General features: G+C 41.2%; 1 protein-coding gene across 3 annotated transcripts in view; it reads left to right on the top strand.

Annotated features, from left to right (window-relative positions):
• The window catches only part of MTA1 (metastasis associated 1), a 146,264-nt gene that overhangs the window by 51,366 nt on the left and 70,706 nt on the right, over window positions 1–24,192 (top strand). For all 3 annotated transcript variants that reach the window (XM_084637748.1, XM_084637749.1, XM_084637750.1), the window contains exons 4-10: window positions 4,308–4,434; window positions 4,605–4,668; window positions 11,213–11,330; window positions 13,589–13,691; window positions 17,203–17,302; window positions 22,990–23,178; window positions 23,547–23,621. In XM_084637748.1, the coding sequence (XP_084493874.1) occupies window positions 4,308–4,434; window positions 4,605–4,668; window positions 11,213–11,330; window positions 13,589–13,691; window positions 17,203–17,302; window positions 22,990–23,178; window positions 23,547–23,621 (776 nt within the window). The remainder of the gene's footprint in view (window positions 1–4,307; window positions 4,435–4,604; window positions 4,669–11,212; window positions 11,331–13,588; window positions 13,692–17,202; window positions 17,303–22,989; window positions 23,179–23,546; window positions 23,622–24,192) is intronic.

Raw genomic sequence — 24,192 nt, 5'->3', positions numbered from 1 at the left:
TCATTCTTCTCTTCTGCAGGCTAAACAATCCCAGCTCCCTCAGCCTCTCCTCATAACTCATGTGTTCCAGTCCCCTAATCATTTTTGTTGCCCTTCGCTGGACTCTCTCCAATTTATCCACATCCTTCTTGAAGTGTGGGGCCCAAAACTGGACACAGTACTCCAGATGAGGCCTCACCAATGTCGAATAGAGGGGAACGATCACGTCCCTCGATCTGCTCGCTATGCCCCTACTTATACATCCCAAAGTGCCATTGGCCTTCTTGGCAACAAGGGCACACTGCTGACTCATATCCAGCTTCTCGTCCACTGTCACCCCTAGGTCCTTTTCCGCAGAACTGCTGCCTAGCCATTCGGTCCCTACTCTGTAGCTGTGCATTGGGTTCTTCCGTCCTAAGTGCAGGACCCTGCACTTATCCTTATTGAACCTCATCAGATTTCTTTTGGCCCAATCCTCCAATTTGTCTAGGTCCTTCTGTATCCTATCCCTCCCCTCCAGCGTATCTACCACTCCTCCCAATTTAGTCAGCTCCTGCTTTACCACCGCGGATTGGTGCTGCCGCACATGTTGATCTCATGCTCCCACTTGTCATCACTCGTGAACAAGACCCCTAGATACTTGAACTCATCAACTAAGGGCTGCTGCTCTCTCTTCCTTCCTCCCCCCGCCCCCTCCCCACACACCTGGAGAGAGCAGTCCACTTTCTTCTGGGAGTGGACCTTGACATCTGATCTGGAGGTGCTGATTCTCATCCCAGCAGCTTCACATTTAGCAGCAAAACGTTCGAGTGCACATCAGACACTGCAGTCAGAAGAAGCAAAAAGGACAGCATCATCTGGAAACAGCAGAGATGTCACGTCTGAGTCACCATACCGGTTGCACTCCACAGCTCGGCTGCGCCTTGATATCCTATCCGTGAAAATCAGGAACAGAAGTGGGGACAGGACACACCCTTGGTGGAGTCCAACGCCCACCTTGAACGAACTCTGCTTAATGCCAAGAATACAAACACCATTCTATTCCAGAGAATAGAGGGACTGGATAGCATGCAAAAGCGCCACTGGCACCTCATGCTCCCACAGCGCTTCCCACAAGACATCTCAGGGAACATGGTCATATGCTTTCTCCAGATCTACAAACAAAGGTAGACCAGATTAGGAAACTCCCACGACCCCTTGAGTATCTGTGAGAGAGCAAAGAGCTGGTCCATTGTTCCATGGCCAGGATGGAATCCACATTGTTCCTCCTTGAATCTGAGGTTCAACTAATGGGCATAAGCTCCTTTCCAGTCTTCGGCCCAAAGTCCTCTGGTACCAAGTTCTTTTATGAGCAACTTTGTGTTCAAACATGGTATTCGTTATGGAGACTCCATGACTAGCACAGAAGTCCAATAACAACTCACCTCTTGGGTCCAGACCAGGGAGGCTGTTCCTCCCGGTATCTCCATCGTTCCCCACATGAACTTTGAAGTCCCCCAGTAGAATTATGCCTTTAAAAAAAAATCCTATGTAGTATAACTGTGGTGGTGATCTCAGTAGAGATTAAAAAACAAAACAACCACCTGCTTACATACCACTCAGGGTCCCGTGTGATTTTTTTAATAGGCTTATTAGACATGGAAAAGACCTATTGGATTATCTAGTCAATCGATGCACATGAAGCATTCTTCAGTATGTCATCTTAAGTTTTTGTACAGTCTTGTTATAAAAGTCACAAGTGATGGTGCTTCCACAACTACTTAGATGATTTTGTAGGTTAATAGCACTGATTTAAATAGCTTTTTCCAGATATTCAGCCTAAATATTTTTTCCTGTTTCATTGTTTTCTCATCCTATCGTTCTTACTTAAACTAAGAATATTATGCTAAATTCCTCTTCTCCAAATATTGTAGTCTCTCCTCCCTTTTTCTTATTGCTTAGCCAAGATGTATATATTAGCTCTTTTACTCTTCGAGTCCATTTTATGCTTGCTTTTGTATTTTTTCTGAGCTTTTTTCCAGTTGCTAATATTTTATAGTAATGTGATGCCTAGAATATAAAGGCACTTAGCCCTTCCTCCCTCTCTGATTACATATACTCCACCACGCATTGATCCGTATCGCATTGCAAGCTTGTCTCTCTCTCTCCTTTATAGTGACTATTACTATGTACATATGAAGATGGTTGATTACCTACTACCTCTAGGTCTCTCATAATTAGAATTGTTGCTTCTCGACTTTCTCCCTCCAATTGTATATCTGCATTTTCTAATTAATTTTCCCTACGTTTATTAGCTTTCACTCTTCCAAATTGATTGAGAACTTGGATAGAAGAAGTGACAATCTGCCTGTATCTCACCTTATTATTTCTTTGTTTTTACTAGTGTTCAAGTTTCCTTCCAACATAGTAACCACACACTTTTTTAATGCACTAGTAATGGTCCTTTTTCCAATTCATTAATACAGACGTTAAATAAAACTAGACCTAACACAGATCCCTGCAGAACCCCTTTTGGGCACCTCCCTACACTCGATATATTGCATGTTCCTGTTTGTGTAAAGCGTTTGTTTTTAGTTTTCAGTCTGAGTGTTCCAATCCTAGATAAAATCTTACTTGAAAATTAATTTCTTACGTAACGATGTATCAAATGCTTGTTAAAATCCAAGTATATTGTATCTACTGTGTTCTATAGTCACTTATTCTGTAACCACCATAAAAGCAGTCAAATTTGTCTGAGAAGATTTGTTCTTTAAAAGGCTATAATAGTGCCTTTTTCTCATTTGGTCACTCTGTAGGGTGGTAATCCACTGCATTTATGTAACATCTGAGTAATTGAGCTGTGTGAGGATGAAGCACACATAGGCTTCAAAGGTGAACTCTGCTTCCCAATCTGTGGCCAGGGACAGCCCCTAGTGCAGATGCTGAGTCTTTCTGCATGTGCAGGGTGTGCAAAGGTACCTTTGTGTGGTCACTGCACCATGGCCAACCCTGCACAACTTCAGTGTGGTGCTGAGGGCTTTGTGTTGGCCATTTGCTTATACTAGTACTAAATTCATCCTATGTTCTCTACACTTTTATTATGTATAAATTCATCAGATTCATGCTTTTCAGTATTAAAGGAGTCTCAGCAAGAGGGGCAAATATATTTGCATACAGCTTTTTTTATTCTTCAGAGTTCCTACCCACTTCTATTATCAAATGCTTTAGCAATTTTGTGTTGGGTTTTTCTTCACTGTTACCGTATAGGAAGTCTTTCTTTCAAGTGTACTGTATTGTGCCTTTTTATTTTGAAAGGTTGTGCACACCAGGGCGAGCGCAAAAGGAAATGTGTTGCTTCACAGCCTCCATGTTACATTTACAAAAATGAGCCAAACAAATAAAAGACTACTTGGATTAAGTTCTTGGTTGAAGATGAAAAAAATTGCAGTTTGAGATTAAATTTGTTTTTGCTAGGCTTCATTTTTGTGTGTTGTAGATTTAATTGACAAATAGTGATTAATACACATTTTTTTTAAAAAAAAGCGTGAGGTTTTCAAATACACTAGAGCAGTGGTTTTCAAACTTTTTTTTCTGGTGATCCAGCTGAATAAAATTGTTGATGCCCATAACCCAACGGAGCTGGGGACAAGGGTTGGGAGGGGCTTGGGACTGGGGCAGAGGGTTCAGATGTGGGGGTGAGGGCTGCGGGGTGGGGCTGAGAATGAGGTGTTCAGGGTGTGGGTGGGGGCTCTGGGCTGGGGCAAGGGGTTGGGGTGTGGGAGGGGGTCAGGGCTCTATCCTGCCAGTGCAGGCTCTGGGGTGGGGCTGGGGATGGGGGGGGGGAGCTCAAGTCTGGGTCAGGGGATCAGGGTGCAGGATTTGGGCATGGTCTTACCTCCGGTGGCTCCCGGTAGCGGTGCAGCTGGGGTGCAGAGGCAGGCTTCTGTCCTGGCACTGTGGACCGTGCTGTGCCCTGGAAGCGACCAGCAGCAGGTCTGGCTCCTAGGCAGAGGTGCGCAAATGGTTTTGCGTGGGGTAGCACTGCCTGCTGTTGGATATTAGTAGTGCCATTACAGTAGCTGGCAAGGTTGGCCCTAGGCATTTAGTTGGCATCACCAAACTTGTTCTGTGACTCTACTTAATGCTGTGGTTGGTGTGAGCTGCCTATTTCAATGGGCTGCAACTCTTGGCTACAGCAGTAAGAGACATAAAGGAAAATGACTTAGGTACCATGTATTGTGGTTATTTATGGTTTAATTATGGTCTTGTGAGAATGCATTCCAATTGGCCAAGCGGTACCATTTGCAATGTGTGTGATATTAAACTTTTTTTCCCCCTTGTGTAACTAGGGGAAATGGAAGAAGAGATGGAAAACCCAGAAATGGTTGATTTACCAGAGAAACAGAAACATCAACTAAGGCATAGAGAACTGTTTCTCTCACGACAGCTGGAATCTTTACCTGCCACACACATAAGGTAATGACTTAATTCTTCTAGCACTGTTTAGTCAAGAAGCAAACAGTGCAATGTTAGTCCAGTATTCTTCCTGTGTAAGAATAAACTTTATGCAAAAGTTAATAATACCATTGTATATATCCTAAGTGTAACGTATTTTTTTCATAAAATGTGATTTCTTTCTTTTTTAGAGGCAAATGCAGCGTTACTCTGTTAAATGAGACAGAATCCCTTAAATCATATCTGGAACGGGAGGTATGAATCCATTTTGCAAATTGCAAAGTTTCACCAGGTTATTTTGCCACAGTTTAGTATTGGTGGCTCTCTGCAAGTAGCCCAATTATGAGGTTTTCTTCTTTTCTCATTTCTGGGGTTTATTGGGTGTTGTCAGGGCCACTAAAAAACATTAAGGTCAATAAAATTGTCTGGTTCTGCAATTTTCATTTTGCTGTAAAAATTTTTGTGGCTCTAGCAGGCAAAAGCCCATTGTTTAAATATATATTTGTGACAACACTAAACCATTCCTCCTCTTATAAAAGAAACCATACTTATTTTGCCAGCCCAGTAGTCTGAAAGTTCAAAGATTAAGATTCACCTGTTGACAGGAATAAACTGAAATACATAATAAAAGTTGCTGTTAGCAACCATTATAGTTGAGACTGCAAAACAGTTTGCCCTATTTTTGCAAGGTCATTTTCTGAAACTACCTACTGAGGCTGAAATTTTGGTTGGTATCTCTTCAAAGTTAAATTATTTCTGGAAGGTTCAATCAAATCTATTCTTGAGTTATAGGAAAGTGTGTGTGTGGGGGAAATACCCCCTCTTTTTTTTGGGGGGGTATCTATTCATAAATTAATTTTTCTAACCAATCTATTTTTAATGCAACAACATAACTGCTAAAGCGTCAAACTTGAAGCTAGGATTAGACTTTCAGTGGTAGTGAGAGTCCTTCAGAATTTTTATTCATTCTTCTTAATGAGGAGCATGTGCTCTAGTAAGCCTGCGAAAGAGAAAACAAAGGTTTTAGACAATTACAATATTACTTGTGAACAAACTCAGTGGACATCTGCTGAAGTTTTAACAGAGGTCATTGAAGCCTCATCTCTTCTATGACGTTAGTGCACATACTCTCACTTTCTAGGCTGATGGATGCAAAGACAGTTTGTCATATTGTGCACACTGGAAAATTTTATATTATTTTTCTGATTAAATGCACCGCATACTATATTATTTGATGCTGTAGAATATATACATCATAGGATATAGAAGCTATTTAAATTGGCTGAATTAACATTATATTGGAACCCTAGGGCTACATTTTTGCTAGTGACTCAATTTTTGGTTATCCAGATTGCTTTTTAGGAAATGTCAAGCACCCACCCTCTGGATGTCGGGCCTATTAAAGTAGCTCTAGCTGAACACCTAAAAATTGGGGCATTCCAAACCACTAGTATCTGCTTAAGATTTAGGCCTTGGACCTTACTTTCTGATATTTTTGTGAATTTAAACTGTGCAGCCTTAATCTTATATTAACACATTTATGTGTGTTTAATTTTAGTTACAATTGACATCTCTGAGCTGCCCGCTGGTGTCAGCAATCTTATTGGAATTTGACCTGACTGTCTGGGAGCTTCGTTTCAGAGATTAGCAAGTTTTTTTTTTTTAATTTTATTTATATGGTGAGGTAAAAGGGAATTTTAGTATGAAAGTAGCATTACAAACATCTGCAAGGGTGTTGTCCTTTGAGCAGACTTAAATGTTACATAAGTATGAGAGACAGGAAAAATCTATTGATTGAAAACATTATGCCAACAGCTGTTAACTTGTTTAAAAAATGAAAACAGGTCTTGCACATTGTAAACTGGAATCTGTTCCTTGATCAAGCTTTCTTATAAACACATTTCTAACCTACTTTAATACTTGTTTAATAGTCAGAAAATTAATTGAATCTATTATTCATGTTTAAGATTTTTTTAAAGAAGTTACTTAATTGCTGAATATTCAGTTTTCTTTTCAGAATGTTAAACTAGAAACATGGCGAGTCTCGCCTAAGGCTGCCAAATGGACAGGTTGTTAAACAAGGCCCATTGAATTCAGAAAATGGTCACCAGCAGCAGGTAGCTGAGAAAATGCCAATTGAAAGCGCAAGTTTAGAAAGCCTAGTTAGTTTCATAATTCGATAATACTTAGTTGCTTAGTGCTCTTCATCCTACAGATCTTGAGATGCTTTTCAAAGGAAAGAAGTATATTTATCCCCACTGTAGAGATGGATAAACTGAGGCAGAGGGGAACTGACGTGCCCACGGTCATGCAGCAGTTTAGGTGCAGATCTGGGATGAGAACCCTGGTAACTTTCCCTTTGAACTGTCAGAATTCTGGGCTGAGTGATGTTGGCTATTTTTAAAACTGAGCAGGCACTTTGGGAAGAAACTTCACACAATAAGAGAGGTTTCATAAAGGTGTTCTGTTACCACAGCAAGGACCTGTTTCAGTGCTAACAAACTTAGTAGACATAGAAGATAGAGAGAAATGAAGAGTTTTAGAAAACATGTGGGTGTGGACAATGGAGAGAGCAATGAAAAGAAAGGGCTGAAGAGAGTGAGGAGAATAGGAGACAATTGCCCTCCCATAAATTCATAATAGGTGGTAAAAAGAAAAGGAGTACTTGTGGCACCTTAGAGACTAACCAATTTATTTGAGCATAAGCTTTCGTGAGCTACAGCTCACTTCATCGGATCCTTATGAAGTAAGCTGTAGCTCACGAAAGCTTATGCTCAAATAAATTGGTTAGTCTCTAAGGTGCCACAAGTACTCCTTTTCTTTTTGCGAATACAGACTAACACGGCTGCTACTCTGAAACCTGTCATTATAATAGGTGGTGTAATACCTGCCTATCCCTTTCAACCTCCTTACCTTTTCTCCCCCATCCCTGAAAACCTCACTTTCAATTTCAAATGTGGCTGCCACTGAAAAAGGAAAAACAGTGTCCTAGAGATCTGGAATCTGGCCCCCACATATGGTGTCCGCTCCCAGGGGAGAGGGAGTCAGACCTGGCACTGTGTATCCAGTAGTAAGTGAGACAAACAGGCTGAACTTCTGGGGGAGGTCATGGACAAAACAAAAGTGATCTTCATCTGGGTAGTGGAGATTTGCTTAGATACCCCTTCCAATGGAAGGTTTTGTTAAACTCCTTGGGACAGGCTAGCACTGATACCACTGCTGGTTCAGATTGCATTTGGAAGAGGGGAAGAATAAGGAGGAAGAGAAGCGTGGGGAGAATCTGAATTTACTGTCGTCGTTGATCGCAAAGAGGCTTGGGATGAGAACACAGAACCACTTACAAGGGTGGCAGAAGCACTTAAGCTAGTCTTTCCTCCTCCACTCCAGGCAATGTTTTATGTCCCCAAACTATTTCATTGCCTTGCAAGCATGCATCCAGCAGCCTGGGAGAACTTTGCGCCATGGGTGGTTGCCCAGGCTGCTCACTAGTCTGTGAATGGCCCTGAAAAGGAAAAATAAACTGTAGTATGTTTCAAATGTGTTTTAATTGAGCTGGCAAAATCTAATTAGCAAGACAGTTAACTAATTAGTGTTTCTGACCTTAGATTAGTTGTGTACGACCAACATCTCTTGATTTCTGTATCTTCCTTAAAGAGATGTGGGGGGGAAGGGGGAGAATATCTTTTTATTGGACCAACTTTTGCTACTGAAAGAGACATTCCTTCATGCTCTGTGCAAACTTGTGTCTTTCACCAGCTGGAGTTGGTCCAGTAAAAGATCCTCAGTCCAATACAGCCACAATAACACTGCAAACAACAAAATATTTTCCTGTCCATTTCAGCCATATTTTTTTCTGGCCATTTCCCTTTCCCTACTTTTCTGTAATTTCCTTTGGCTTTGGTCTTTGGCTAACATTACTGACAAACTAGGGAGGGGCCAGGGTCAGAAAGGGACATTCAGAACACATCTGCCACACCTCATTTTCTTCATAGTTCAATTCTAATTCCAGCAATCCATTTTGATTTTTTCTAAACATGTTGAGCATAAATGATATTTTATATATTTTTAATTTTCTCTTCTCTTCCTTTCAAGAATTGCTGTGAAAGAGGTATATACAGTTTTTACGGCTAAAATGAGCACAGACTTTGTGAAAGGACTGTACCATTTCTTGTGTAGGTTTGAATGTAACTTTTTCCAGCATTTTGACTCTTCTGAAAATGGTCTAATGTGACTTCCACTACCATGTGGTATAGAAGAGTCCATCTGGCCTTTTGAGATGACGGAACTCTCAGCTCCCCTGGAGTATGCTTTGCATTTGGATTCCAGTAGGAGTGAGACTACATTGGTACAAACTTAATTCCACAGGAGTAGGTTTTTGAAAAGCCTGTTAAACGAGCAGCATGCAGCTTGTGAGAAGAACTTGTGTTCTTCCCAGTGGTGTCTTGGAGGAAGATGGCAGGGGCTTTGTTCCATAGCTTGGGGCAACAGGCTCCCTTGCTCAGGGATCCCAGGTGTCCATCTTCCTTCTAATGGGTGAGAGGAGGACTGTAAGTCAAGGCAATTTTCAGTATTTTAGATCTTTATGTTGATGAATCTGCTACCAAACTTAAGAAAAACAGAACTTGGCATATTTCTTTTGGGAACAAGGATGAGAACAGTAGAGAGGGTTGGGTTTTTCTTCCTAAACAGAAATGGAAAATGTTAGTTTTGTTTTGTTTTTTTTTTAAATAGAAATGTGTTTGGGAGTTTCAGTAAGTAAATATCTACCTTCTCTAGCCAATGAAACGTACAGTAGCCAACTTACTGGCAGAGGGAAAGAAATGTAAAAGAGTTACAACAGGACACTAAAAATGCAAATCCCACATGACACACCATTTTTTCCAAGGCTAAAGTTTTTAAAAATGGATGCTAGGAGTTGGCTCCTGGATCAGATCTGATTTTCCAAAGTGTGGTGAGCACCCAAATGCTGCCAATAGAGGTCATGGGAGGCGATGGTTACAAGGCACTTTAGAAAATCTGTCTGTTTACTTAGGTGCTGAAATATACAGCTAGAAGCCTTTAGAATCCAATTTTTGAAAATCTTGACTGGAGAGACGTTACAAATCAGAACTGGGGTCTGTGTTGTAATAGCATGCTGCACGTACATTCTGCCTATGCCCTACTGCTGACATGTCCCTTCTTTCCCATATTGGCAGGGGTGGAGGGTAGATGTCAGAACTGGTGGCAGAACCATCTCACTGCTAGCAGAAAGTTCATCTTCACAAGCAGTATTCTTCTCTGGCCATTTTACTGCTTTAAGGAGTGGACTGGAGTATCTGGCCTCCTGAGCCTATAGCATGACATGCTACATTGCTTTGCTTGAGAATTTTCTGGGCAATCTGCCTGAAAATGATGACTGTTACACTAGAGATGGATACTTTTGGGGCTGAAACACAAATAAAACACTCACATTTGTAATACTGAGACATGCAGAACAAAAACTCCCTTTACTCTTGTTTGTGACAATACTGACTTAAATGTTTTATAACGGACAAGATGATGAGCCTAATCCTGATCAGCACTAAAGCTGCCTTGCACTGCTCTTGCATCAATTACATTTACACCCTCACTGAGGCCCCTTTGTACTGTCAGAGTGATGTAAAGCACCATTAGTGTGCATGAGTATTAGACCCAATATTCTCATTTAGATTCATATAGGCCCTGCTCCAATGACTATTCAAGTCCAAACGAATGCTCCCATTTTCATGAATGGGCTTAGGATCAGGGCTTTGTTAAGCACCAGCGTCATGCTCCATACTGTGCAAGACACAAAATAAGACTCTTAACAGGCTTGGAGAGTTCAGTCTAAAGTGGAAATAGGATGGGTGTTCCGTCTGCTGCTGGAGATCAGGATTGACTCTTTCCTTGCTATCGAGACTATTCAAAAGTTTAAAGTTCTTGGATTTGGTAACTGGATACCATGATTATTGGTGTAATAGAAATACAGCGAGATGGGGGAAACTTCATAGATCCTTTCTTATCAACCCTGGATGTGCGTGTGGTATGTGTTTGTGCATGCAAGTGGGGCTCAGGAAGCAGAAGTGACTTGCAGTTGTAAGCCTTCAGGCTACAGTAGTCTACCAAGTGTATGAATGTGCGTTGTGACCTAGCAACGGCTTCTTCCGTTCCTTGGGCTTGTACAACTTATTGTCCCCATTGAGGCTCAAAGTGAGCTGGAGTGCACAATACCGCCATTCTGCAGCACTGCTTTATTTTCTCTGCCCTCTACAGCTCCATGTATGGGCAGCAGGGAAAGTATGTTGTGAGAGGAGTCCACATACCGTCGCAGTGTAGGTAGTTGCCAAAGGGCTTATTGGTTGCTCTCTGGAATATTGCAAGGCACGGTCGCATTTTTAATTGCCTCAGCAGTGCCATATCGTGTAGTCTTCTGCGAGAGGAGGAGAATTCACTACCATCGCGTATTGATTTTAATGGTTTTGTTTCGATCCTTATACCGTGTATGTGTCACATTTTTCCGGGATGTTATTCATTGTGGTGCCAGACCCCCATTTGCATCACACAAGAGGAAATTGTGCTCATGTTAGCTGTAACAACTGTATATGTGTTCCTAAGTAAATGAAGCCATTTTGGAGGAGTATTGTTTTATTTTCACAAGAAAGTCATAGCATTTCATTTTGTTTTTTAAGACTGGTGTTTGGTTTATAGTTCATCCACCTGATTAAAAAAATATAGATTAAAAACTGACCACTAGCTACCAATAATGTTGCTTGCCTTTTGTCTTTTTTTGTTTTGTTTTTAGGATTTCTTCTTTTATTCACTAGTGTATGATCCACAACAAAAGACTCTCCTAGCTGATAAAGGAGAGATTCGAGTTGGAAACAGATACCAGGCAGATATAACAGACTTATTAAAAGAAGGTAATTTCCATGATTTTGTTAGAATTGTCAAGATACCTTGTTGAAAATGGCCTTGTTTTGTTTTATTTTTGGAATGGTCTGTTGGCTCATGGGTTATGGAATCTTTCACCTCAAGGTAACATGGTGGGTACTATGTCGTGGTTTCTTAGAGGCTAATGTGGTGTTACCAGCTGAAGGCAATTAGTTGGGTTTCAGTCCAAGCTCAAGTGGGCAGCTGTCCAGGTCATAAAAGCTGTTGAAACAAATTGGATTAATTGGTTCCCTCTGAGCCTATTCTTTTTTTTTTCTTTTTTTTTTAAATAAGATGTCTGAGAATTGCCAAATTTTCACCACGCCCATGAAAGGTGTTTTTGTGTTCTGAATCAACCCTCTCCTCACACCAATGGTCCTTTTCAACCCGTCGCCCATAAAATACTGTCTGCTCATTACTCCTGGGTGCCAACAGCCATCTAGCCACCCATCACTTTTGGCTGTGATGCTGGAACTCTCACTTATAGAGCAGGAGCGATTAAGGATTTGCTGGCATTCCAGGACAAAGGAAATTGTGGGGATTTACTGCCGTCTCCTGATGTATGTAAGGGAGAAGAACTGTAGGATTCATTGTCCCTTTTCTTGCATGCCCAAGGAAAGGGAGCTGGAGCTCTGGGGATGTTTGCTTTCAAACACTCCCAGGCCCTGAAGGAGGGGAAGCAAACAGATATTCCCTCTTATCCCCTCCGGTTTTCTGTCTCTCTCCTGGGGTGGGGGTGGGGGTGTTCTTTCCTTCCCTTCTCTGGGGGGGGGGGGGGCAGCTGTGAACCACAGTACAAGGATCTCCATCATATCTTCTGAATGTGCCATTCTTCTGGCCTGAGGTGTGAGGTAACATTGGTGCTTTGATCTGTGCTTGCTGACATTGTTTAGCTTAGTTTTAGACCAGGCAGAAGGGGTGGATCACAGATCAGCATTTGTTTGCTCTGCTTGGGAAACTGGTATGTTTCAGCTACAACTGGGCTAGCCTCCCAGCATGAGAGGAGGAAGAGTTAACCTTTATGAACAGTCCTCTCCACACATTGGGAAGACAGGGCTGAGGGAAGAAGGATCTTCTAGAGAACAAAAGGGAGGCCCATGTTTGCTGGGCTGGGAAGAGAAGAAACTATAGTGAGGGAAGATGGTCCAGGAAAAGATTTACCAAACTGTGTGCTGATGTCCTTCATACAGCTCCACTCCCCCACACAGCGCTGCTACCACCCCCCGCCCCCTCCCCCATCAGTTGATGAATGTGTATTGCGGGGACTGGAGAGAGTTTTTGTGATGAAGGGAGAGAAAAAGAATGGGAGGAAGAAAGGTAAAAAATGTAGGGGAACAATGGAGCAAATGACACAGGGAAGGTGAAAGTAAAAGGTTTGATAGAGGAAAAAGAGGTACACTAATATAGAGACTGTAAAATGTGGCAAGCCTTAAAGTGGAGGAGAAGTGAAGGAATAATAGCAATGAAAGTGTGCATTAAAAATTTATTTAATGGATAAATGAGTGTGATATGCATACTGTGTGGAAAGATCCCAAATTGTCAGCATTCTGTTATCATTGTCAATCACATGGTGTGTTTGAACTTTATGCTCCAGCATGAACTTCCTAGTATTTCTAGGGGTTGCTTGGGTCATTTTTAGAATGGAAAATACAGTGATATGTAAGAATACATTTTTGTTTAAAAAACATTAAAGTATGCAACATCTTTCTATAGACATAACACACCAAACATATAGGCCAACTTTTTCTGCATGACATGGTGAAAAAGTTGTCCAGACTGTCATTGTATTGCACTTTTGGCCCACATCCCATTATCACTGATCAGGTGACCATATTGTCTGGGCAGCAGTTACAAGTCCACTTCTCCATGTGCCACAAGACTTGAAAATGGACATTATTATGGGATAGCGTGGATATGAACAGACTTAAAAAAGTTTACCAGATATCCTGACTACTAGCGAAAGCTGATCCAGTGTAATCTAGGGACACAGCTATGGTGGGAACATAGCCTATATCTTGCAATAACCGTGGCAGAGCAGATAGCTGTGTAGCTGGGTTGCAGTTGCCACAGGCAAATGCGTGAAAGGCTTTCCAGCCATGGCGACACAAACAGCAAGATAAAGTGCTTTAATAGACCAAGGGCCTGGCAGTTGCATAATTTTGGGGTGAGATGAAATACGAAGAGAAAAAGCTTTTATTCTTTCTGAAAGCTGCTATGCCAAAACATTTCTAACTTGCATTTCAACCAGGTGAAGAAGATGGAAGAGATCAATCAAAACTTGAAACAAAGGTTTGGGAAGCATTTAATCCGCTAATAGACAAACAGATAGACCAGTTCTTGGTGGTAGCACGGTAAGAAAATTTGGCCTTTCCTTCGGGAAAAAAACTAAAGAATTTTTTTTTTTTTTTTTAATTTTGGTGGTGATTTCTTGTTTCACCTTCTCCTATCCCAAACCCAGTGTTCATGTTTGTTTCTCTGTCTTCTGGTATGAACTTTTTTGGTTGTTGGTTCACTTCTCCTTTCTGAAAAAGGTGTGTTTCGCTTGCCTAAATGGGGTATGAGACTGAATAGTTGTTCCCAATCTGAGACACAAAATGCAGATGAAATACAGGCATTATGGACAACCATATCCTGGGAGTTTACTGAAATACCTATTTTTAACATTTTGATGGGAGTGTGGTAAGTGTTTTCAAATAGCATTGCTAGATTATGTAGATACAATTTATTTTGGGGCAAAATCTTCAAAATCTGTACAGTTAATAGATGTTGAAAATGTACATTTTTCCAGCTCAAAACCCCACCCCAATCCATGATGATTTTATTTAAAAAAAAAAAAAATCTTGATCTCATTACTCTGAAATGTTTTCATGAACATAGCATGTATTTGAAAGTTTTTCACAGTAGACCCATTAGGCTCCAATTTAATTCTGTGAATGAAAACTTAATTCTAAAACATTAAATGAAATTGGTGAGACTATCAAATTTCTTCTTGTGCCTATCAGGTAAGTTTACAGAACTGTCTGAAAGCCTGGAAGGAAAGGGGAATGGGTGAAGTAATTGGAGAGAGGGGTGTGGTTAGTGAATGGAGTCAAATGTCATTGGATGTTGAAGGGAGGAGAATGGGTGGAGTTACGAATTGTTAGCGGAACTTGGGGTTTGTGAGAATCTAGGAACTTCTGCAAGTTATGCAGGGCATCTGATAACGTGGACCCTGATTCAGAAAACTGTCAGTTCTGTTGCTGATGTACATTGCTGTATAGGAATGATAAACTAAACATGTCCCTTTTAAGTGTTTTGCTGAATTGGGGTCATGGTTTTAAAAGATATTTAGCTTTCCTATTTTTCACTTGTAAGTGTTCGTTGTGTTGAATTCACGAGATGGTGGTACCCATTCTAGCACTGGTTCAGGAGAGCATTCCTAATTGAAGGCTAGCACTTAAGCATGTGCTCAAACTTTTCTGAAGGCTGTTGATGAATATTGCAAAAAAGTATTTAGCATTTACCAAACATCAGGGAACATCTTGTTTATCCTCGTCCTGGTACCCTCACAAGGAACGTACAGGTGGAGATACCTTGATGCATGTTGTTTGCAGATGATATCCTTCTATGCAGTGAGGGGAAATATAGTTTAGAAGAGGATCTTGATAAATGGAGAGATGTGTTGGAGAGACATGGATGCAAAATAAGCAGAGGAGGAAAAGAAAAGTATGTGGCATGTAATGTGAACGCTGAAGAATAATGGTTGAAACTAGGTGGGCAGACAATACCGAAAACGCAAAGTTTCAAGTATCTGGACTCCAGACTCTGGGGAAAGGGACGGTGAAATCAGAGCTTAGATAATAAATGCATGGCTCAAATGGAGAGAGATAGTGGTGTAATGTGTGACAGGAAGATACCAATAAGATTAAAAGGGAAAATCTATAGAATTGTGGTCTATCCAGTTTGAAAGTATGGCTGGGAGTATTGGGCAATAAAGAAGAAACATGAGCAAATGATCACTTCCACAGAAATGCGAATGTTGAGATGGATGAGCACTGTAAACAAGAGAGTCCACATGAGGAAGGAGTATGTTGGCAGCAAGATCAAAGTAACACTCAGAAATAGAAAAAGTGAGGGAGTGCAGGTTCACATGGTTTGGTTATGTAAAATGCAGTACTGACAACTATGTGGATAAGCATCTAACAGATCAAGATGGAAGGAAAAAGAGGCCAACCCAAGAAGAAATAGTGGAATGTCATAAAGGAACACGTTAGCATGTAGTGTGATAGAGGATACGGGACTGGAGGACTTGTAGAGTGAACACATTTGATGCAGTTAGCACAAGCGAGAAGAAAAAACCATCAGTGTAGGAGTTTAGCATGTTGAGTAAGATGCTGTTGAAGGGCATAGTAGGGAACAAACGAGTGAGTGAAGTGAAATAGTAAAGGGAAATAATTCTTCAAAATAAAATGCCAAATATTGTTAAGAAGCAAGATGGAAAGGGCTCATACTCATCTCAGTGTACACAAAATGGTTTATTTTCCTGATTCTCGAATGTGCTATTGAAGGGAACGTTCATCAATATTTTAAAAAATGACTAGCGATTTTTGCTTGTCCAGTTTGGGACAGCTTAAGGTGCTAGACTGAGTGCTCGGACCAACTGGGGAGCCAAGGGTTGACCTCGGTTGGCTAAATTGAAGTAAAAATATTAGCTTGTATCTATACTACAGAAAATGTCAGAGTTCGCTCGGGGTTAGCTAATGCTTGTTTGTCGTTTGCTAACACGTTTTTCCTTATCTAGATATACCCTTTCTTGTCCTGCATTGTGGCTGAGCTAAGATGAATTCACTGTGGAATTCATTGGCTTTAGTAAGTTTTGTGTTGATGCTCCCACAGCATTTCTGCTTTCTGTGAAGAGTGTGAGTAGAGAAGCAAAACTTACTAAAGCTAACCTCAGACACACCACAGTGGATTCTAGTGGAACAGTGAGAGGGAGGAAAATGGAGAACAGATAATTGGGGAGCAACAGCCAGTGGGAAATAAGGGGAAGCAAATGAGGGAAAAGGGGAGAACACACTTTTTTTTTTTTATTTATATAAATAATAGTATGCTTCTTGCCAAGACTCCCACCCGCTGATATATCTGAGAAATTTGGAAAGACCTGACAAGCTGGGTGTGACAAGTGGTGAATGTGGATATGGTAAAGGCTGGGAATGAGGAAGGTCATGTGAGTTTGGGGGCGTAATGAGTTTATATAATGGGCATTCCTGGAAAGGCTGGAAAGAAGAGTTGGATTGCTATCTCCCTCCCCCTCCACCGCCAACTATAAATGTAGGACATAGGTTGCAGAATGTGAAACTGTTTAAATGTGAATAGACTGTCTTCTGAAACTTTCTTAGAGGGATGATGATTGGATCACTGCTGTTCCTCCTTCCACCTGTTATCTTGGCAGCTATCTCTTCTCCTTCGTGCCTTCAGTTAATTAAAAACTGCTCTTATCTTCATGGAAAGGGTTTTGATGTGCCTGAAACTTGATGTAGATCAGGTTTCCAAGTTCCAGGCTGACCTAGCCATATCTCTTGCGGGGTGGGGAGACAAGGATACACTCCAATGTGATCCCCGAGAGTTTGTCTCTCTCCTTGTGCCTCCTGCTATGCATGAACGTAACTTAAGGCCTTGTGAGCTAAGCAGAATGAAGCATATGTAATAGCAAGCCACATGATGAAAAGGATCTCCGGCTCAGAGCCAGAACATAACTGTAAGTCCTGATACGACGAATGACAGCGCTGTTCACTGTGAGCCTGCTAGCCTCAGAAATTGTGTGTGTGGATTTTCCTGTATTCACTTTGCATGCAAGATTAATATTCTCTTAATCCTTTTCAGCTCCGTTGGTACATTTGCCCGGGCCCTAGACTGCAGTAGTTCTGTCAGACAGCCAAGTTTGCACATGAGTGCTGCTGCAGCTTCCAGGGACATCACACTGGTAAGATTAAGAGGATTTTGAGAGAAATGTAAAATATGCACCTCTGCTACAGCAATAGGCACATGTAAGGATGGACAGGTGGATTGTGATCGAGATTCAGCTACTGCTTTTGTAAAGGTACAGTTAGGTAAATGCTGCAATTAGATTACTGCCAACCATTTTTGAATTTTATTGCGATGTTTCCTGCCCAGTGCTTAGTCATCTCCTGTGGTACACATACTAAGAATCAAATGAAGTAAAAATCTTAAATGAATCCACATGTTCCATAGAATCTCTATGGGTAGTAATTCCATGCTCTAATAAGAATATAACAGTAGGGATCTATTATCGACCACCTGACCAGGACAGTGATAGTGACTATGAAATGCTAAGGGAGATTAGAGAGGCTATCAAAATAAAGAACTCCATAATAATGGGGGATTTCAATTATCCCCATATTGACTGGGTACATGTCACCTCCGGACGAAATGTAGAGACAAAATTTCTTGATACTTTAAATGACTGCGTCTTGGAGCAGCTGGTACAGGAACCCACAAGGGGAGAGGCAATTCTCGATTTAGTCCTGAATGGAGCACAGGATCTGGTCCAAGAGGTAACTGTAACAGGACCGCTTGGAAATAGTGACCATCATAATATAACATTTAACATTCCTGTGGTGGGAAGAACACCTCAGCAGCCCAACACTGTGGCATTTAATTTCAGAAAGGGGAACTGTGCAAAAATGAGGAGGTCAGTTAAACAGAAATGAAAAGGTACAGTGACGAGTAAAATCCCTGCAAGCTGCATGGACACTTTTCAAAGACACCATAATAGAGGCTCAACTTAAATGTATATCCCAAATTAAAAAACACAGTAAAAGAACTAAAGAAGAGCCACTGTGGCTTAACAACCATGTAAAAGAAGCAGTGAGAGATAAAAAGGCATCTTTCAAAAAATGGAAGTCAAATCCTAGTGAGATAAATAGAAAGGAGCATAAAAACTGCCAAATTAAGTGTAAAAATGTAAAAAGAGAAGCCAAAAAGGAGTTTGAAGAACAGCTAGTCAAAACCTCAAAAGGTAATAACAAAATGTTTAAGTACATCAGAAGTAGCAAGCCTGCCAAACAACCAATGGGGCCCCTAGACAATCGAGATACAAAAGGAGCACTTAAAGACAATAAAGTAATTGCAGAGAAACTAAATTAATTCTGTGCTTCAGTCTTCATGGCTGAGGATGTTAGGGAGATTCGCAAACCTGAGCTGTCCTTTTTAGGTAACAAATCTGAGGAATTGTCACAGATTGAAGTGTCATTAGAGGAGGTTTTGGAATTAATTGAGAAACTTAACAGTAACAAGTCACCAGGACCAGATGGCATTCACCCAAGAGTTCTGAAAGAACTCAAATGTGAAATTGTGGAACTATTAACTGTGGTTTGTAACCTGTCCTTTAAATCAGCTTCTGTACCCAGTGACTGGAAGATAGCTAATGTAACGCCAATATTTAAGAAGGGCTCTAGAGGTGATCCTAGCAATTAGACCGGTAAGTCTAACGTCAGTACTGGGCAAATTAGTTGAAACAATAGTTAAGAATAAAATTGTCAGACACATAGAAGAACATAAATTGTTGGGCAAAAGTCAACATGGTTTCTGTAAAGGGAAATCATGTCTTATTAATCTATTAGAGGTTTCAGAGTAACAGCTGTGTTAGTCTGTATTCGCAAAAAGAAAAGGAGTACTTGTGGCACCTTAGAGACTAACACATTTATTTGAGCATAAGCTTTCATGAGCTACAGCTCACTTCATTGGATGCATTCAGTGGAAAATACAGTGTGGAGATTTATATACATAGGGAACATGAAACAATGGGTGTTACCATAGACACTGAGACGAGAGTGATCACTTAAAGGTGAGCTATTACCAGCAAAAGAGCGGGGGGGGGGAGCATTTTGTAGTGATAATCAAGGTGGGCCGTTTCTAGCAGTTGACAAGAACTTCTGAGGAACAGTGGCGGGGGGGAGGGGAGGAATAAACAAGGGGAAATAGTTTTACTTTGTGTAATGACCCATCCACTCCTAGTCTCTATTCAAGCCTAAGTTAATTGTATCCAGTTTGCAACTTAATTCCAGTTCAGCAGTCTCTTGTTGGAGTTTTTTTGTTGAAGAATTTCAACAAAAAAACTTCAAAAAAAGACTTGTCAACTGGTAGAAATGGCCCACCTTGATTATCACTACTCTCCTGCTGCTTAAGTGATCACTCTCGTTACAGTGTGTATGGTAACACCCATTGTTTCATGTTCCCTATGTATATAAATCTCCACACTGTATTTTCCACTGAATGCATCCAATGAAGTGAGCTGTAGCTCACGAAAGCTTATGCTCAAATAAATGTGTTAGTCTCTAAGGTGCCACAAGTACTCCTTTTCTTTTTAATCTATTAGAGTTCATTGAAGGGGTCAACAAACATGTGGACAAGGGGGATCCAGTGGACATAGTGTACTTAGATTTCCAGAAAGCCTTTGACAAGGTCCCTCGCCAAAGGCTCCTATGTACATTAAGTTGTCATGGGATAAGAGGGAAGATCCTTTCATGGATTGAAAACTGGTTAAAAGATAGGGAACAAAGGGTAGGAGTAAAAGGTAAATTTTCAGAATGGAGAGGGTAACTAGTGGTGTTTCCCAAGGGTCAGTCCTAGGACCAATCCTATTCAATTTATGCATAAATAATCTGGAGAAAGGGGTAAACAGTGAGGTGGCAAAGTTTGCAGATGATACTAAACTGCTCAAGATAATTAAGTCCAAAGCAGACCGTGAAGAGCTTCAAAAAGATCTCACAAAATGAAGTTTTTGGGCAACAAAATGGCAAATGGAATTTAATGTGGATAAATGTAAAGTAATGCACATTAGAAAAAATAACCACAACTATACATACAATATGATGGGGATTAATTTAGCTACAACTAATCAGGAAAGAGATCTTGGAGTCATTGTGGATAGTTCTCTGACGACGTCCACGCAGTGTACAGCGGCAGTCAAAAAAGCAAACAGGATGTTAGGCATCATTTAAAAAGGGATGGCGAATATCTTATTGCCCTTATATAAATCCATGGTACGCCCACATCTTGAATACTGCATACAGATGTGGTCTCATCTCAAAAGAGAGATACTGGCATTAGGAAAGGTTCAGAGAAGGACAACTAAAATGATTAGGGGTTTGGAACGGGTCCCATATGAGGAGAGATTAGAGGCTAGGACTTTTCAGCTTGGAAAAGAGGAGACAAAGCGGGGATATGGTAGAGGTATATAAAATCGTGACTGGTGTGGAGAAGTGAATAAGGAAAAGTTATTTATTTGTTCCCATAATATAAGAACTAGGGGCCACCAAATGAAATTAATGGGCCGCAGGTTTAAAACAAATAAAAGGAAGTTCTTCACACAGTCAATCAGTGGAACTCCTTGCCTGAGGAAGTTGTGAAGGCTAGGACTATAACCAGGTTTAAAAGAGAACTAGATAAATTCATGGAGGTTAAGTCCATTAATGGCTATTAGTCAGGATGGGTAAGGAATGGAGTCCCTAGCCTCTGTTTGTCAGAGAGTTGAGCTGGATGGCAGGAGAGAGATCACTTGATCATTACCTGTTAGGTTCTCTCCCTCTGGGGCACCTGGTATTGGCCATTGTCAGCAGACAGGATACTGGGCTGGATGGACCTTTGGTCTGACCCAATATGGCCATCCTTATGTTCTTAAGTAACTGTCTTGAAAACAACAGATTAGTTGGCTGTGTGAAACACGATAACTTTGGAACACCTGCATCTGATCAATTCCAAAAAATCAGGGAATATTCTAGCTATCTATGGGTGAAAAAGATCAGAACAGAAAACTTGGCTATCAAATGTATTGTTCCCTAGTAGTATTTGCTCAATTTCAGTACAGACTGTTCCTTCTCTATTCTGAGTTATTTATAACTAGAGACCTACCAAATTTATGGCCGTAAAAAACACGTCACAGACAGTGAAATCTGGTCTTTTGTATACTTTTTCCCTATATTATACAGATTTCACAGGGGAGGCCAGCATTTCTCAAATTGGGGGTCCTGACCCAAAAGGGAGTTGCAGGGGGCTGGCAAGGTTATTTTAGGGGGGTCACAGTATTGCCACCCTTATTTCTGCGCTGCCTTCAGAGCTGGGCAACCGGAGAGCAGCGGCTGATGGCCAGATGCCCAGCTCTGAAACCCTTCCCCGTCAGCCGCAGCACAGAAGTAAGGGTGGCAATACCATACCATGCCACTCTTACTTCTGCGCTGCCGCCTTCAGAGCTGGGTGGCTGGAGAGTGCCGGCTGCTGACTGAGAGTCCAGCTCTGCAGGCAGCAGCGCGGAAGTAAAGGTGGCAATACCACACCAGGCCATCCTTTCTTCTGCGGTGCTGCTGGTGGCAGCTCTGCCTTCAGAGCTGGGCTCCCAGCTAGCAGCCACTGTTCTCCAGCTGACCAGCTCTGAAGGCAGCACCATTGCCAGCAGCAGCACAGAAGTAAAGGTAGCAGTACCACAACCCCTCCTTTGATAATCTTGAGACTTCTTTTTGGGGTTCTTTTTGGGTCAGGACACATACAATTATAACACCTGACATTTCAGATTTAAATGGCTGAAATCATGAAATTTATGATTTTTAAAATCCTGTGACCATGAAATTGACTAAAATGGGCTGTGAATTTAGTAGGGCTCTATTTATAATAAAGTTCACCAAGTGGTAGTATTGTGATATAAAGTAATGTTTTACAATCATTTGAATTTAATGAGACAAAAAGGAAAATTCAAGCTGTGTATCAACTTCCTGACAATGAGATGCATGAATTTGTTGAAGAGTCTCCAAAGGAAAGTATTGGAAGCCCCAGTGCTTGGGTCATTTCAACTGAACAGGACAAAGCACTGTAGAATAAATCCATAATGCACAAAACTGTAAGAACAGTCAAGGTTCCTAAGGGCGAATAACCTGTACCTTAAAACCACCAAAATTAGGAAATAGAGTAAGGCCTTCACCCTGTATCATCTCTCTCTCACTCATCACATCCCTACTCCAAGCAAATTATCCATTATCAACCACAGACAAGGTTAACTCTGCCCTAGTTGGTGTGGTTTTGATTGAGGTGTGTTTGCACTTTGGAACTTAAACTGTTTTTAAGGGATTTTTGGTTCTATATTAGGTTGTAGTTAGTAAGATGCATTGATACGGGTTTTTTTGTTTGTAATGTAATTGCTATTGATTATGAGTAAAAGAAGATGCACGATAAATTTGAGTTTGTGTGGCTTGCCCTCAAAGGCGCCCTCACCTCTGCTCCATCCATGGATGGAATCTAACAGGGCTTTCCCATTAGAGGTTTCTACGATTGTACCATTTCATTAGGTTTTTATATCTAGTGACTGAATCAGATTAGTGCTGGAGTAGATGAGTAGAAATTATGGATATGTGGGATCAACTTTTCCAAAAAAATGCCATTACTAGACGATCATTTCACCCATTTACTAGTAGTGAATGGTCAGTCTAGGACTGGGGAAGTTCTTACTAATGTATAGTAGTAGAATATTTTACCCCCCTAATTACAGCATGTGGGATATGTATAACACATCTGATTCTTGTCGCTAGCTTCATGTCTAAGCATTTTACTATTTGTATGCCCATCTTTTGTTAATTTTGTTTTTTTTAAACTTCTGTTTAGTTCCACGCTATGGATACTTTGCACAGAAATGTCTATGACATTTCCAAGGCGATCTCTGCCCTCGTGCCACAGGGTGGGCCAGTCCTGTGTAGGGATGAAATGGAAGAGTGGTCTGCTTCTGAGGCAAATCTCTTTGAGGAAGCATTGGAAAAATATGGAAAAGACTTCACTGACATTCAACAAGATTTTGTAAGTATAGATGGAGGCTGTGCAATTAAATTGTGCTCTGCTCTGGGACTTCATCTCAAACAGAGTCTGAGCTAGAGTGGCACTTGGCCTTTTGTTCCTTGAATGACCTGAAGTGGAACCAGCACAGCATGATTTTACCTACCCTCTGCCCCACTTCTGAAGTGAAGGCACTGTACTTGAATGGCATTTATTTTATATGGCCACCAAGAATGGTTGGTTCACCTAATAGGCACTGACTGGCTTCTCTGGTAGGAGGAATTATAGTCTATAAAACACTTAACTGAAAGGCTTCTGTCAAAAGATTCTTGTGAATTTCAGTGAGGCACTAGTTTCTTGTGATGACTGTGGCTTTTTCTTCATGTCCCTAGCTTCCATGGAAGTCCTTAACCAGCATAATAGAATATTACTACATGTGGAAAACTACAGATAGATATGTTCAGCAGGTAAGAGAAATTCAGCACAGTCCATTGAATTTTAAAAGGAGCTGCCTTTGTCTTTAAAGGAGGAGTATTGCTGCTTTGAACTTCCCCTTGGGAATCAGTCCAGCAGGTGGATTTCACAGTGCTCCAAAGCACTAGAAATACCTCCCTTGCCACAGAAGTCTTCAGCCATCCTATAGAAGTCTGAGAAATATGTGGGTTTGCCATGTGTGTTCCTATCACATATGCCCCTTAATTTCCTGTCTGTTAGAGAAGCTTTCAAATGACTGATTTGGAATTTGTCTCACAAGTGTGGGAAGGGGAACAAAACTAAAATCTTTTTATGTTTTTGTATTTAAGGTCAGCATTAATTTTAGCAGGAAGTTACCCAGGAATTTCTGTGTGAGAGGAGGATGCTGTGTAAAACAGCCCTCCCTTGGCTGTTCCTTACTTCTGCCTCCTCATGGCTCCCAGACTGGAGAACCAAGTGCATGCTGTTCATATGGAGTTGCTTCCCTGCAGTTGGAGTATTGTGGGAGGAGGTTGATGCCTGGCATTCCTTAACCCGCACACTTACCAGCCAGTTTTGGCCACT

Source organism: Lepidochelys olivacea (genome assembly GCF_965140295.1).
Source record: "Lepidochelys olivacea isolate rLepOli2 genome assembly, chromosome: 8".
Lineage (NCBI taxonomy): Eukaryota > Metazoa > Chordata > Testudines > Cheloniidae > Lepidochelys > Lepidochelys olivacea.
Note: the sequence above shows the minus strand (reverse complement) of the source record. Positions and strands in the feature narration are given on the sequence as shown.